A 16,654-nucleotide genomic window follows, 5' to 3' on the forward strand; every position below is an offset into this window, starting at 1 on the left:
ATACCAGTAACTATAAAAGTAAATAAAGTATTGTAGCTTCCGATTAAGGTGAAAATTCACCCGATTATTACATTTTATTACATGAAAGCTGACAATGCCTTTTTTCTTTTATCGCGCGTTAGGATTGGCGTTTTCCGCAATAAATGACGCCCACAAATGACAATTTTGTATATTTTTCAGGAGATTTTTATGAGTTTTCAGGAGATTTTAATAAATTCAAAAGATTTCCAGGAATTTTTCGTATATATTTTTCAATTTAATAATTACACCTAGAATTAGCGCGGGGCCTATGAAAGCGCGGGGCCCACTGCGACCGCATAGGTTGCATTGGCCTAAGACCGGCCCTGCATGGAATGCAGAAATACCCGAAGACGTCTAGTCCCTTCAAGATAAATATTTTCTCGTTCTGTAGCCAAATTTAAATTTCTTTCTTTTTTTTTCTACTTTGAAAAAATATAACGGTCAAACTAGAGTTTTCCCAGGGTGACCAACAAGCAGTAATTTTGTTTCCAACGATATACAGCAACTGTCAATTTTTTAGGAAAATTGTTAGAAATAATTTTAAGATCCGTGTCCAGGTTACATCCAAAAGGTTTTTCCCCCTCAAAGTTTCCACAAAGATACGAATTGAATAGAGGTATTATAATAAACAGAATGAAACATATTTGACCATTACCAGCTTCATAAAAAGGTTATGATTCTTTAAAAATTATGTTTTATTGGTTAGCCTAATTGTTTTTAAATAATATAGTTAGAAGTCAGCATGAAATGATTAAAAACGTAACTAATATTATTTGTTCACTTCATATTTCAACTACTTAAATCTATAGCTCACCGTGAATTCGGTGTTGTTGTTTTTTATTGGAATGAAAAATTCAAGCCAAAATTATTATTTTTTTTACAGACTTTTCAACTTCTGTCGATATAAATTTAACACGTTATTTCTCCTACCTCCCATTCTTGGATTAATTAAGTTGAAACTTTGCACAAATTATTTTTTGTCCAAGACAAAACACGAATCAATAAAAACAAAATTGCCAATTAGTTAAATAAGTAGTAGTAGTTAATTATTTTGTTTGATATCGAAAAACGGGAAATACATCATACAATGTTGAGATATATGGCTGTAAATTTGTTCTTCCTCTTAGATAAGCTTTATGTTTTTTTTTACAAGTTCTCTATTCAAGTCAGAACTTCATGGAACCTGGAACCTGTAATGCTGTATTTATAGGCCATCAATTTTAATTAGAAATTAGATTTACTAGATTTATGGCCTCCTGGAGTCGCTTGACCAATACATACATAGTTGATATAGGTAGAGCTGCCTAGTCGTGCGCTATGCAAGGAATGTCGATCGGTTATCCTAATGATCTCGGGCTCAAACCCTACCCGCCGCCATCCCCAGTTGTCATGCGGGAAGTTTGGACAAGGAAATAGATTATCTTCAATTCTGAAGGAACATCCGAAACACGTGAAACAATTTATAAACAAACATGTGCATGTGTACATAATTCCTTCGTAACTTTAGAAAATGTGTCCACTTGTGACTGTGTCACACATTTTATTCTTCAGCAACAGAGCCCAGTTCAACATGATTTTTTGTCTCTAAAGACACAAGAGTGACTAGATCTACTGTTTCGAATAGGCGAGCTTACGTGTTTAAAGACATCGAAAGTTGAAAAAAAAAAAAAAAAAAAGTTTTACATGTTTTGGATGTTCCTTCATAGTTACTTTAATTTACTTCATAGTCCAAACCTCCCGCAGGACAACGGGGGATGAGAGCGGGCAGGGCTTGAACCCGGGACCATCGATAAATCAGAACGGCAGTCCAGCGTGCAAACCGCACGACAAGGCAGCCATCACATAGGCCTATTATCTACATTCTGGAGTTTATGGGATAGAATGTTTAGAAACTGACACTAGAAGCACTGTTTATGCAGTTTATGGGAAGGGTGTTGATTATAATATTATTACGGAAAGGGTAGCATTACACTGTAAAGCTTGAAAAAGATTTTTTTTTATAACAGATAAGTCAAAGGCCAATCGCGACGCTCCATGGGCTACTTTAATAAGAGAAGGTTAAAAAATCTTAAACTGACCTAACTGTCCGTTTGCAACGGATTATCCGGGCCATGTAGTAACCACCTACCAGGCATTTACCAGAATAGGCCTACCCATATAGCCAGTCCGTTACTGAATCTTTTAAAAATATTAGGCTAAGTTTATATTTAAAGTCTACGAACAATTATTTGCGAATGGGCGAGAAACAAGTGGAGAAAGGCTGGAAACGAGGTAACAGGGGGTAGGAAGGTTTGGAAAAATTTAAGCCTAAACAAATCGGATGAATGATGACATCTAGACAGAAATGAGCAGGTTATATATATATATATATATATTGAAATTGCCCCCCAATACGGAAGCTTATATTTAAGTCGAATATTTCATGAATCATGAATGGAAACTATTTATACTTTATAGTCTCTTCAAATACTAAATGATTAATTTGTAGTTTACTCGCACAATGAACAGATTTTTACGATTTTTCTTGCACATGCCGTCTAAACCTTTAGTATTAAAAGACTAGAAATAGTCTGCTTCATTGATTTGTTTTTCATGCTGAAGTAATCAATATTTTTTTTTGATGAAAGAAAAATTCTAAAGCTAATAAGCTACTTAAACAATGTCAAGGACGCTAAATCTGATCTTCACTTTTGTCATGTAAATTTCAGTGAATTAATCTTATAATCTTTACAAATTAATCTTATAATCTTTACAATATTCCAATTTTTAATTTTTTAACTGTCAAATAAAATCTCCTTTGTTACCGCTTGATTTAAGTTTCCCCAATAGGAACCAAATTTAACTTGGTAACGCATTTCTGAGTTTCTGAAATTCGTTTCCCATATCATTCTGAGCTTCAGATTTTTTTTACCTGACTTCTACAACTTCTACGGTAGAGTTTTAAAAAAGGTTAAGGTACAAAAAAAAAAAAAGAAGAGCCGATATGAATTATTTTCTTGCAATCAGACTGCATCGTAGGACAAAAAAATAAACAAGTCGCAATTAAAATTTGTACTCTGGCCATTTGTACAAATGCTCAATCTTCCTTAGTGCTATTAGAGAATGGAATGCGTTGCCTGAGTCAGCCAGGAAAACCAATGACTTGGCAGAATTTAAGTCATTGGTTAATATGTATGACTGGATTGACCTAGGAACACGCGTAAGACGCAATCATCTTCTTTTTGAAGTAACGTCTGTATTTTATAAGATAAGAAGATCATCTTCGAGTTAAGTCGTTAACTCATGGTTAACTTATTGATGTACAGCAGACGGAAGTATCTCAACAATTCTGATACAAGAATGTCGTGAATAACTATGTTAGCTGAAAAGTTTTGAAATGATTTCCGTCAAAAAGTTTTGATTTCAGATTGTGGAGACGCGGTAAAATAATAAGGTAATAAAACACTGTGTTTTAGTTTCATATTTGAACTTTAGAAATATTAATTATGTTATTTTACTTGGTTGAAACACGCATAAATAGCAACAATTAAATAAATGTTTTTTTTTCTTAACAATAAATTGACTTTGTATATTTTTATTTTATTATTACCTATCTTTCTTTATTCTCAAACACAAGAGAACTCGTAAAGGGGAGACACTCTGTAAATTGTCTAATCACTTAGAACTACATTACAGTGATTACTACATTGACTAGAATTGACTAGATTTATCTAGATCTAGATCGGTTTACTATCTAGATCTAGTCTAGTCACTACATCATCTATCTATAAATAGATCTATATGGAGTCTAGGGTATAAAAGTTTATTTAATCCGGCCATTACATGAATTCGAACACTCGCTGTTTTTTTTTTTTTGTGGTCATTAAAAAAATTAAGATTAAATCTTAATCTTTCCTTTATTACTTTATTTTGATATTTAATATAAAACTACTCAACTAGTGCGCTGTATTGGCTGTATAGTGTATAAATAAAGTATAAACTATGTATATAAATCTATTTAATCTACTATAAATAATGACTAATCACCTAATGTGCATGTCCATTTTCCAATGATTCTGACCCAACTTCCTTCCATTTAGATCTAATCATTTAGCAGTTTTTTATGAAAGAAAAAAGAATTTCAAATGTGTAGTCAGGTTATTTGATTCATAAGCAAAGTTGTTTGATTCTAGATCTATACAAAATTTATTTCAAACAGCCAGTTTTGGACATCAATGTTAATGATCTTAGATCTAGATGTTTATATTTGTTTGTTTGTTGTTGTTGTTTTTTTTATAGAGAATAAAGGGGCATTAAATGTTTGGAGTGAGCTTGATACATTAAATGAAGTTAAATGCCTATATCTAGACCTACTAGATTGTCTAGATAGATCTAGATTTATAGAGAGAGAATATCTATCTATAGAGTATAGAAGAGGATTCAGCTAATTAGGCAAGAATGGCCATCCTAGCCTATACTATACTACAAAAGATCATCTATATTAGAAATTTATTTAATGAATAAACAACAAAACACAAACATTCAACACACATCTAATCATGCAAACATAAAATAAGTCTAAAAGTCGATGTAGAAGTCACTATCCCAGTAACCTATTTTGGTAGAATAAGTGAGTTCATATTTTTATTTTTTGTGTTCATATTTATGCATAATTTGAAAACATCTTAATAATTTCATGTGAGGGGCAATGCCTGGGGATCTTAAAATTTAGTTAATATTAATATAGAATTAAAATCAGAGTTTATTGATGCCAAAATATAGAGACTGTTTGAAATAAATTATGGTGTCTGGAATCAAATTTAATGTGTCAAATTTGTTTGAATTAAATGAAAACACATGGCCTCTTTGACCTTAAATATAATAACAAATATAGGTTTGGGGCACAAATATAAGTAGTCATCCTTTGTCTCCTTAAACTAAAGAAGATTTTGATACTTCATTTTCTTTTCTATGTCGAACCATGCGCTGTCAAAGTCAAACTTTGAATTTTTGGCATATAATGTATAGGTGTTTGAATAGCATAAACTACTCTAGATCTAGTTCTAGATCTAGTGATCATCTATGTAGACTCTAGATCTGTGATAATCGATAAAATCTAAATCTATCATCTAGTCTAGAGATACACTAAACTCTAACTTAGCTCAGATACTTATACTAGCGTAGGATGACTCTATAAATTATTATAGGCTACTTTAATAACTTTAAAAGTCTTAATATTTTTTGTTCTATAATATATCTCATAAGTTAGATAATACTTATCTTATCTTATATAATACAGACGTTACAGAAGATGATTACATCCTACGCGTCATGCATATTAACCAATGACCAAGTCACTGGTTTTCCTGGCTAGCTCAGGCAACCCATTCCATGCTCTAATAGCACTAGGGAAGAAGGAGCATTTGTACAAATTTGTTCTAGCATATGGAATGAGGATTGTGCCTTTCTCTTTGTGTCTTTCTGAGTATTTTATTAAATTTTGTATTTGAAGATTATGGTTCAGTGTTTTATGCAATCTTCTGCAAATAATCTGACTTTTGTTCCTGAACTAATGCAATTTGGTAAATCGTTTAGGTAAATTAAAAATAGTAGTGGACCTAAGACTGTTCCATGAGGTATACCTGAGTTTACTGTTATTGGTGTTGATTTAGAGCCATTTATTATTACAGTTTGTTCTCTCCCTATCAGAAAATCTTTAATCCACTGATGCAATGGACCATCAATGCCAAAATATTATATTTTTTTAAGCAAATTATGGTGGTGAACTTTGTCAAAAGCTTTGGAAAAATCTAGTAAGATAGCATCTATTTGCTCACTATTATCTAAATCTTTTGAAAAATCATCAATTAGTCCTATTAGTTGTGTTTCATATGATCTATATTTCCTAAAGCCATGTTGGTATGGGGTGAGGACATTATGTTTGTCTAAGTGGTTTATGATGTTGCTACATATTATGTGTTCTAGAATTGTACATTTGATGCTGCTAAGTGATACTGGTCTGTAGTTTCCTGGGTCAGATTTTTCTTCTTTTTTAAATAATGGGGTGACATTAGCTTCTTTCCAGTCCCTTGGTACTCTACTTTACTATTAATAGTAATAGTAAATAGATCTAGAATAATTCTAGAATCTAGATTCTAAAAGAAAAAATGTAGTAGATCTAGATCATAGATGTAGTATTATATTATATATATATATATAAATATATAGACTATTTCTACATCTAGAAGTCACTTTATAACTTTATATACAGGGTAAGTCAGTGGGGCATAAATATCGCCCACATTTGGAGTGTGCACCATATCTAGGTTCTCTATTAGTCATCATCAAACTTCATTTGAGTGAGGGCTTGAGAGATTCAAATCTTCTCTTGCAAAAGCCCTGGACAGAAACCCTGCTGTTTTGCGTAGTGCATACATGTCACCATAAAAAAAGTAAAGTTCCCCTTTCAGACTTTGTGGTCTATAGGGCAGATGATGTAAAGGTCATCTTTCTTTGGCCTACGGTTTATGAGGGTGTCATGTAGCCAGCGCAACGACCAACCGCCTGTCCTGCACTGTTCTATAATAGCTTTCTCAGGACTGGACAGCCTCCACCACATGGAATTGTGGTCAGGGCGCTTCATGTGCTCCCAGACTCCATGGGCTTTTTGGGACTTGTCCCAGCACTCAACCCACTTTTCCATTTGTTTTTTGAATTATAGCCAGAGCATGATGAAGACTCACAGCCTGTTCGGTATGTGGTGTTTGCCCTCCCTGGTGGGCCAAGGAGTCTGCAATAGTGTTGTCAGTCACACCTATGTGACTTGGTACCCACTGCATTGTTACAGGGGTGCCAGAGCATTGCTTTATGTTATGTGAAGCCATGATGACAGTGTCGATATTGTGGGGCCATGGTCCAGGGCTTTGCAAAGCTTGCAGTACAGGTTTTGAGTCAGTGACCACAACAATCCGTGTTGCCCTCAATGTCTTGGCTGAGTTGAGAGTCAATGACTTTTAAGGCTTCACAGACTGCCATGACCTCTGCATCAAAACTACAAACACTACCACATGGTCCTAAGATTTTGACTGAGCCAAGAAACTCAAGGCTGGCTCCATAGCCTGCTCTTGCTGAATCTATCAATGTTGACCTATCAGTATATGCAAAAATGGCACTGAGCTTGAAGGCATTAATGGTCTCCAGAGCTAAAATTTGAAGATTGTTAGATGAATGACTTAGCTTAGTGGCATTAGGGTCTACTAGTTTCAAGTGTATGTCTGGAGTCGTTGGGCGACACCCTGCTCTCGGGGTGTTACGAAAAGGGCTAACCTTGCGGGAGTCCCAACTTTTCTAACAGACTCTCACGCTCTCCTGGTGCAGAGCTTTGCTGGTAAAGTTTGGGGAAAATGCTAAGCTCTGACTGACATAGCTCCTGCATGCTTGTCTGGTGGAGAGACTGTGCCTGTCAGGGTCTATAGCTTATGCTGAACTGATCAGCTGCCGCCCCGGAGACTAGTGAAGGGTCAAGCTATTAAAATCTGCGGGTTCTAAACTGGTGGTTACAATAAAGGTCTCCTGCCTTACTCCACTTTTGTGGATTAAACCCTGCCCATACGAGTGAGATTCTCTAGTGACAGTAGATAGATATAAGTGGGACATATTTTATTCAGTCGGTTAGGCTCTACCATTTTCAATTATTATAACAATTTTTCTTTCTTTTTCATACCCCATCATGGATGGGACAGATGAACATCATGGCTTTTTTGAAGCATATGGGCCTAATTATAATGAAAACAACCTACATGAATAAGCGACTCTTTTTCTTGATCAAAATGCAGCTGTACCAGACCGAATAAAAAGTTTTAGAAACCATTAAAACAAAATTTATTTTTTTTATGTACTCTTAAGAAATATAATCTTTTTTTTTTTTTTAGATTTTTGGGTTCTTATGATAGATTCATTCAAAATTTGTGAGATCTTTTTGCGTTATTCTGTATACAGATCTAGATCTATTCACACTCACATTTTCAAGATCCAGGTTCCAATTCCTGGTTTTGCTGATGAAGAATTTGCAAACTGATAAGAGGAATTATAAAAATAGATACTAGATCTTCACTAATGTAGCCATTGTGAAACAGTAATTCTAGATCTATAGATAGTATACATCAGGCTATCACACAGGACTTCAACAAATACAGAAGTGCTATCAGTTCTAACTCTGATTTAGCACTGCATCTGTAGTTGTCAATACTTTCCTCAAATAAAATGTAATCATGTCTAAAATAAAGATTTTGTGACATCATAGCAACTCAGTTTAAAAAATAAACACATTTAAAAGTGGAAAAAAAAAGCAAAAGTACTAATACAAGCTCAAGATCATTGTAAAGATTTGTTATTATTATTCAGTTAGTAAGTTCCCCTTTCAGACCTTGCGAGCTATAGGGCAGATGATGTTAAGGTCATCTATTTCTGTGGCCAATAGTTAATGAGCAGAAGTGTCATGTGGCCAGCACAATGACCAACCTCTTTTACATTCCCCAACTTAAGTCAGGCACCCATTAGAGTTGGGTGGACTCAGTGGTGCCCTAAAAATCCTAAAATTCAAAATCCCAGTCTAGAGATTTGAACCCAGGACTCCCAGATTAGGAGGCCAAGTGCTTAACCACTCAGCCACCACGCCCCATTATTAGCACTGAAGAAAGCACAAAATCATTGTAAGATGAATAAAGGGATATATAGAGAAAGAAAAAACAGTATGATACAATCAATGTCCCATTTTTCTTTTTAGATTTACATACATTGATATAAAGCCAAATTAGTTCAAGTTTTGGGCCAGATTGTTGTCACAGAACAGCATGGCTAGAACCAGTAACTTACTACAGTAAAAATTAGAGAAAAAAATGCCACTGTCTTGTGATCTCATGGGCTGTAAATTTAGACAAGAAGTGTATACTTACTAAAGAAATCGCTAGGCTGAACTAGATTTGCCCTGAACCTGATATCTTGTTTTGGAGTATTGAATAGAGTAATTGGGAATATCATAATTTCAGAAATCTCCATTGGAGAGTTTTGAGTTAATTCGAGGCTTGTAAATAGATTATTTAAAAATTATATCCTACAGCTAATGAGGGTGTTTTGTGTTCAGCAGAACTACCAACAGTCTTTACTTCAACCTAACTACATTCAGGTACCTATTAAAGCTAGGAGGACACAGGGATGTCCTGAAAACCTTGTAGCTCAAAATCCCAGCCTTCACCTGAGTCCTGACCCCTTGGTTCATTAAGTCACAAAAGACTATTTTGTATGTCATTATCTGTTTTTGTATACATTGAGCCTATTAAGAGGACATAGTATAGTTTCATTGGCCTTTAGGTGAAAAAAATTTTAAAATCTGCCACTGCTAGGTCAATATGGCTATGTTTTTTTTTTTTGTTTGTTTCTTTTTTAAATGTTGGGTTTTAAATTTTTTTTTTACATAACAATGTTTTAATTTTTACATAACAATGTTTTTTTTCATATGCAAAATATTTTATTTTTACAGATTACTGCCAGAGTAAACCATGCCTCAATGATGGCAATTGTACAAGTAACCCAACAAACTATACTTGTACCTGTCAGCCTGGTTTGTCTGGAGTAAACTGCCAAGATGGTAAAGATCATTTTAGCTCATGATATTAAATAGTTGTTAGTGCAGCATCGGTAGGTTTAGGGTTTAAAAAGAAACATAATCTTTTAGCTCATTAAATAGTTGTTAATACAACAGTAGTAGACATAAAAGCATGCACCCACTCACATGTGCACGCAAAACAGCCATAAAGACTGATTGATTTTAAAAAATATTTATTCAAGAAACATATCAAAATGTATGTTACAACTTCAGTTGTTTATTAAAAATCCTTATCTCCTCTGTGTTTGTACCTAGAACTTAGCAGCTAAGTAAAACTCTTATCAACCTTGTGTGCATGTAAAATCCACAGTTGTAATGTACAGATTGTGCTACTTCTACTGCAATATTTAAATTTTATTTCAGGCACCTAAAAATAGAACTTTAATCTCATTAGCTTCAAAAGTCTCTTATCTCTAGACTTATTTTTAGATTCCCCTCTTTACAAAGAATCCTAACATTTTTCTGTATCATAGGAATCTAACTGGATGTCTGAATGATTTTTTTATGGGAATGCATTTATTAAACTTATTTGATAATTGAAACACTTTCCAACACTTTTCTTCATTGCCTGGTTGTGTGGTATGTGCTCTGGACTGTCATCCATATATTCCCCTGTTCAAACCCTGCTTGCCACCATTCCTTACTCTGTCCTGCCTAAGGATTGGGTTAGGACATACCTTTTGTTATTGTTTCTGTCCAAAAAGTTACATTGGAAGGGAACTTTTTTTTTCATCTGATCACTGAGTAAAGCATGTTCAGTTGACTCTTAATAGTACACAGCAGTCTGATTCAGTGCCAATGTCAATTCATATCATTAATGTATAGCCTACTGTAGTACATATATTTGTTAAATGTAGATAGACTGAAATTGTACAGTATGAAATCATGTTCTGTAATTATTTTTTTTTGTTTTTTGTTTATTTTATACCCTTGAATGTCTCAGAGAATATCTCATTAGATGATACATTTTTTGAGATATGTGTATACGTTTGAATTCTTTAAGTAAGCTCTTCTTGATTGCCTAACACTTTCTGCAAACTTATTCCCCTCCTGGTCTCATAACCATCGGACTATCAACTGTACTAAGTTCTAATTTTTCTAAGGGTTCAGAATTTTTAAGATGATTATGATTTCTTTCTTTAGTCACCTACTGCACACCATCACCATGTGTTTTTGGAATATGCCAAGCAAGTCGAACAAATTATACTTGTCTTTGTCAAAGTAATTTTCAAGGGAGAAATTGTACTGAAGGTATGAAACATTAAATCAAAGTGAAAACAGTTGAACATATTTATTTTAAACTTACTACTACCAATAATCTAGTTATGTCTAAGTCTTGGTTCATTTTGTCTTTCTGGATAATATATAGGATTATATTTAACTTTAACTGTATCAAACTAGTAAAGTAGTCCCCAGAAGATTACAATAATGGGGTCATTCTGTATTTTAAATCTTGTTAAATTGCTACTACTCATGAAATTGACCAGCTCTCATCCAAATCACAAGAAAGATGATGCCTATCCAGACAAGATCAACATGTAATCTTTTGTCTCAGGACCAGACACAACAGAATGAGACAACTTATGTACTGGAAGCTCAAAATTTGAACCAATGAAATCTGCCCATGTGGAGTGTCACTAGAGAATGCTGACCATGTCCTTCAAAACTGTTCTCTTTACCATGAGGCCCTTACAAGACACTGGCCCCAAAACACTCCAATAGAAAGAGAGCTCCCAGATTTGGAAACCACTGCTCAGTTCATCTCATATATTGGTCTAGTCATCTGAACGCTCCAACATAAAAATGAGAACGAGGAAGAAGAAGACGCTACTACTCATTGAAGCAAGTCTACTACTACTGCTAGTATTTAAATTTTTGATGATAATTCCTATCTGTAGTAACCAACAACCTAAGTGACTAGAAAACATAGTGATGTATTAAGTGAACAATCATTAGCCGCTATATAAGAGCCAACTTGAGAATAGACTCACTTACAGGATAGCTTCTTGCTTACTTAGACTTACTTTTTGGCACATTGGGCGGCAAACTGTCTCCATAGAAATTGGCCTCCAGCAATGTTTCAAATCTCTTACCAACTGGTATCCGCTGCCCTGAGGTCTACCTTGAAGGTGTCCTGCCATGTCATATCATCACAGTTGTAATATTTTTTGAACACTAAAACAGAAAATCCCCTTTGTTAAATGCATTAACATTGAATTGTCTTCTTTTTTTTCCAACGTATCAGATGTTGATGAATGTAACTTGAAGAATCCTTGCACAGGGCGTCTTAATACAGAATGTCACAACACTAATGGATCATTTGAGTGCCATTGTGTGTCTGGTTATGAGGATATTGATGGACAATGCCAAAGTATTTTTTAAAAATTTAAATTCCATTTGTTTTTTAAAGTAGAGCTAAGCAACAAAACCTAGAAGCTATTTGAAAAGAATTAAAATCAAAGATTATATCAATCAATCTTTGTACAAAGATTATAAGAAGCTTGAAACATATTTAGCTTATCATTCCTTTTTTTTATTTTAGCCATCAAAGAGTTATTGTATAGTTTTACGGTGTTACATATTTTAATTTATTTTTATTATAGCTTTTATATAGCACTACTTTTATGTTCAGAGCACTATGGTCCAATCTCATTTGTGGACCAGTGGGGGGAGGGGTATCTGGGAGAGGGTTTACTGTGCTACCTTTGGGCGCTCAGTAAACACAACTCTGCTCGAGTAGGGTGTCGAACCTAACCCTAACCCTAACCTTCATAGGTAGCCAAGCCAAGTTCAAGCATACTTAACCTCTTGACCACTCTTCCCTTCAGATCTTAATTGTTAAAATTTTTATATATATTATAAATCAATAAGTAATTTTTTTTATTTTTTTAATAATAATTAATAAGTAAATAATAATAAATAAATAATAATAAAAATAAATAATAATTAATAAGTAAAAGATAATATAGTTATAGTCTAAATTATATATTTTTCAGGAGCTACTCTGTGGCCTGACTACAATTCTACTTATTTGGTTAAGTTAAATGGTTCTTATCCCCAAACCATTCCATTGCAGTTTCCTATTGGATTTCCATTTTACAACAGAGTTTATAGGCAGATTAATGTGAGTATTAAAAATCTCTACATACTGTGTAACTTGTTCTTTGAAAAACTCAGAAGAGATGATAAAAGAAGTAAACTCTAAATGTCCCTTACTTTCCTGAATCTTTATTTTAACAGTAACTGGGAACTTTCTTCTAAGGCTAGTAACTGTCTTAAACCAAAAACCATAAAAAAGACTAGCTTGAATTAATAGTCTGTGCCCAGAAGTCTGATAGAAGTTTAAAAATAGAGTTATTATTATCATTATTAATGTGCTGTTTATGGTATAAATTAGAAGTCACAGATAATGATACATTAATGTCATCATTATTTTTCTTTCTCTCTCTACTCCTTTATCTGCACTACCTCATCTTTCCTTCTGGGCCATTTGTAACCCTAGCAGTTTAAATTCTTATAAAACTAGTTGGACATGAAATTCTTGTCATATTTGGTTCATGCATTTATTTGAGTAATAAACCAAACTCAGTAATTAAAACAAACTTAACAAAATAACTGTAGCTTACAGAAGCTACTAGTGAACTTTGTGTGTTTTTATCTATGAACTGTTTGTATTTACCTATATATAGCTTAGTGTGTTTGTCATAATGTATGTGGTACAACTGGGGTACTTAGTATAAGAACAATTGAGTGTGTTTGAAAAAATATTTAAAACATTCTACTGTTAATAGCTTAAATAGCAGCTATTTGTGTTTACAAAATAAATTAAATTTTAGGAATACTTTCTGATGCCAAAACAATAAAAGATTCAGAAATTCATACATTAGTTGTATAAATCTTTAATGAAAAAAAAAATGGTTATAATTTTGTTAAAATAAACAATTTCTAAGTATGCTTTTTAAACAAATTCATTGCTCCAAATTTAAAAAATGGTATCAAAAAGTGTATAACAATTTTTTTTTTATTTTAGACATTTTTCTTGTATGTGCTGAGTCAAAATATTTAAGATTTTTTTATTTCTTTGTTTATTTTGTTATTTACTTATTATAAGTCTTTACACTGGAGGCACTGTAGCCGAGCAGTAAAGTACTTGGCGCTTCTGAACCAGGGTCCCTAGTTCCAATCCTGCAATGGTTAAGATTGGGATTTTTAATTTCTTGATCTTTAAGTTGCCCATGAGTCCACCATGTCTAATAGGTAACTAACATTAGTTGGGGAAAAGTAAAGGCGGTTGTGGGGAAAAGTAAAGGCAGTTGGTCATTGTGCTTGCCACATGACATTCCAGTTAACAGTGGGCCACAGAGACTGTTAACCATTACACCATCTGCCCTATAGATCACAAGGTCTGAAAGGGGAACTAGTCTTTATAATCTAAAATTGTATTGAAATCTTGCCCTATCTTTTAATTCAAATAAAATGGCAAGGTTTTTCTAATTTTGCAGGCATACTTCAATGGTTTTGTTTCATTGGGAGATGGGTCTGCAATGGAAGAGCCACCAAAGTATTCTTCTTGGTCTTACTCTCCTGTTTTCCTTGGAGTCTATTGGGCAGACTTTGCTCAAGCTGCTTCCAGTGAGCTTTATGTTACCCAAGTAAGTGACAAACTTTCTATAGAGGGATTTAAAGTAGCTTCAAGTTGGTAAAACTTCATTGGCAACACACACATTTACAAACTGCATAGGTGTAAAAAAAAAAAAAACAACTTTGAGACCATTTTCCATCCTAGATTATAGATCCGAAAAGGATTTGTAGGATGTCAATAAATGAGATTTATATTATGACATCTAATGGCTATCATTATACTTTTCTTGGGAAATTGGGTACTTGAAGTAGTAAGCTTGATCACTTACTAGATCTACAGCTTGAGCTGAGTTTGAAATTCCTATCAGTATTTGAAAAGTAATAGGCATGCGACCTTAGCTATAATTTCTCTTTAAACTATAGATTTTTATATTGTATCGTTTAACTCTAAACAAACTCTTAGTGTGTGACCATCTGTGAGACTTATCTTAAAGGCTTTATAAAAACAAAAATTTAAATGGAAATGCAACAAATCATAAGAATAATATCATGTTTAATTTTCTTAGGATGAAACCAGATTTCAAGACTTAGACCAAACAAGTTCCTTGCTCGAGTTTGTTCAAACTCACACTAATTTTAGAGCTTTTGGTGCTTTGTCTTTTACATGGAAGAATATGGAGCCTAAAGCTGTGTCTGTGCAGCCACAGGTGAAGTCATTCTACATATCATTAATGTATTGATGTAGGGAGTGTGTTTTTGTATTCTTCCATTCATTACTGGATTATTTTCTAGACTTAACAAAATTTGCTCAGTGTTTTATGGCCCAATGTTTTTGTAGGAATAAAGGTATCTAGCAGATTTTCCATGCTGCCTTATGGCACTGATCAGGATTCAAACATGAGCTTCATCGACATGTAGTGTTTTTTGCCTTTAGCCAGACATTCATATTCCATTAAATCTCATCCTCAGAATTTAGTAAAATGTTACACTCTTGTGTTGCTAAATTATATTCTTTTTTATTATCATGTCCACTTATTTCTTAGTTTAAATTATGGTTTTCAGAATCAGAATTAATTGTTTAAAAGGAGAGTTCCGGAAGGTACAAGCCAAATATTTGTTGGTCACAAACAAAAGTTTAGCAGAAAAAAGATTATTAGAGTCAAATGTTAATATTAGGTAACTCCCTATTTAAAGTTACCCTTTCAAATCTTTTAACCTTTTGGGCAGGCGATGTAAAAGGCCCATTGTTAATGAGGGTGTCATGTGGCCAGCAAAATAACAACCTGCCTTTATTTATCCACAACTAATGTCAGGTATTCTTTAGAGTTGGGTGGAGTCAGGAGCATCCTTTAACGTCTCAAAATTAAATATCCTTGTCTTCACCAAGATTCAAACCTTAGATCCCCTTGGTTCAGAAGCCAAGCATTTTACCACTTGGTCACTGTGCCTTTACTTATATGTTCATAGATTTTTGAGAATATTTAATTAAAAATAACATAAAGAGAAATAGAGACAGAATTTGACAACCAAAATATTCATTATCTCATTGATATCAAATTTTTTTTTTTTTTTTTTGTTCACTACACCAGAGAGCAACATTTCAGTTGATTCTTGCAACAGATGGAGATAGATCATTAGCCATCAGGAGTTACCAAACAGTTTGGAGCAAAGTGAACCAAGTGAACTGGCCACAGTTACTGCCCACCTATACATGGAGTAATGGGACATTAGTGAAGGACACTAAACCGGGTAAGACATACATTATTTCTTAAGGGTGCAAGTTGATATTTAAGTGAATGACATGGGACTTAGTAAGACTTGAACCATTTCTCTTTGATGCAAGTTGATATTTAAGTGAATGACATGGGGCTTATTGAACCATTTCTCTTTGATGCAAGTTTATATTTAAGTGAATGACATGGGGCTTATTGAACCATTTCTCTTTGATGCAAGTTGATATTTAAGTGAATGACATGGGGCTTATTGAACCATTTCTCTTTGATGCAAGTTGATATTTAAGTGAATGACATGGGGCTTATTGAACCATTTCTCTTTGATGCAAGTTAATATTTAAGTGAATGACATGGGGCTTATTGAACCATTTCTCTTTGATGCAAGTTGATATTTAAGTGAATGAGATGGGGCTTATTGAACCATTTCTTTTTGATGCAAGTTGATATTTAAGTGAATGACATGGGGCTTATTGAACCATTTCTCTTTGATGCAAGTTGATATTTAAGTGAATAAAATGGGGCTTAGTAAGATTTGAACCATTTCTCTTTGATGCAAGTTGATATTTAAGTGAATGACATGGGGCTTAGTAAGACTTGAACCATTTCTCTTTGATGCAAGTTGATATTTAAGTGAATGACATGGGGCTTATTGAACCATTTCTCTTTGATGCAAGTT

General features: G+C 33.7%; 1 protein-coding gene across 6 annotated transcripts in view; it reads left to right on the top strand.

Moving 5' to 3' along the window:
* The window catches only part of LOC106055037 (mucin-like protein), an 85,287-nt gene that overhangs the window by 35,654 nt on the left and 32,979 nt on the right, over window positions 1–16,654 (top strand). For all 6 annotated transcript variants that reach the window (XM_056004488.1, XM_056004489.1, XM_056004487.1 and 3 more), the window contains exons 3-9: window positions 9,539–9,646; window positions 10,808–10,915; window positions 11,910–12,035; window positions 12,661–12,788; window positions 14,167–14,316; window positions 14,812–14,952; window positions 15,835–15,994. In XM_056004488.1, the coding sequence (XP_055860463.1) occupies window positions 9,539–9,646; window positions 10,808–10,915; window positions 11,910–12,035; window positions 12,661–12,788; window positions 14,167–14,316; window positions 14,812–14,952; window positions 15,835–15,994 (921 nt within the window). The remainder of the gene's footprint in view (window positions 1–9,538; window positions 9,647–10,807; window positions 10,916–11,909; window positions 12,036–12,660; window positions 12,789–14,166; window positions 14,317–14,811; window positions 14,953–15,834; window positions 15,995–16,654) is intronic.

This window comes from Biomphalaria glabrata, chromosome 11 (genome assembly GCF_947242115.1).
Source record: "Biomphalaria glabrata chromosome 11, xgBioGlab47.1, whole genome shotgun sequence".
NCBI classification, from domain to species: domain Eukaryota; kingdom Metazoa; phylum Mollusca; class Gastropoda; family Planorbidae; genus Biomphalaria; species Biomphalaria glabrata.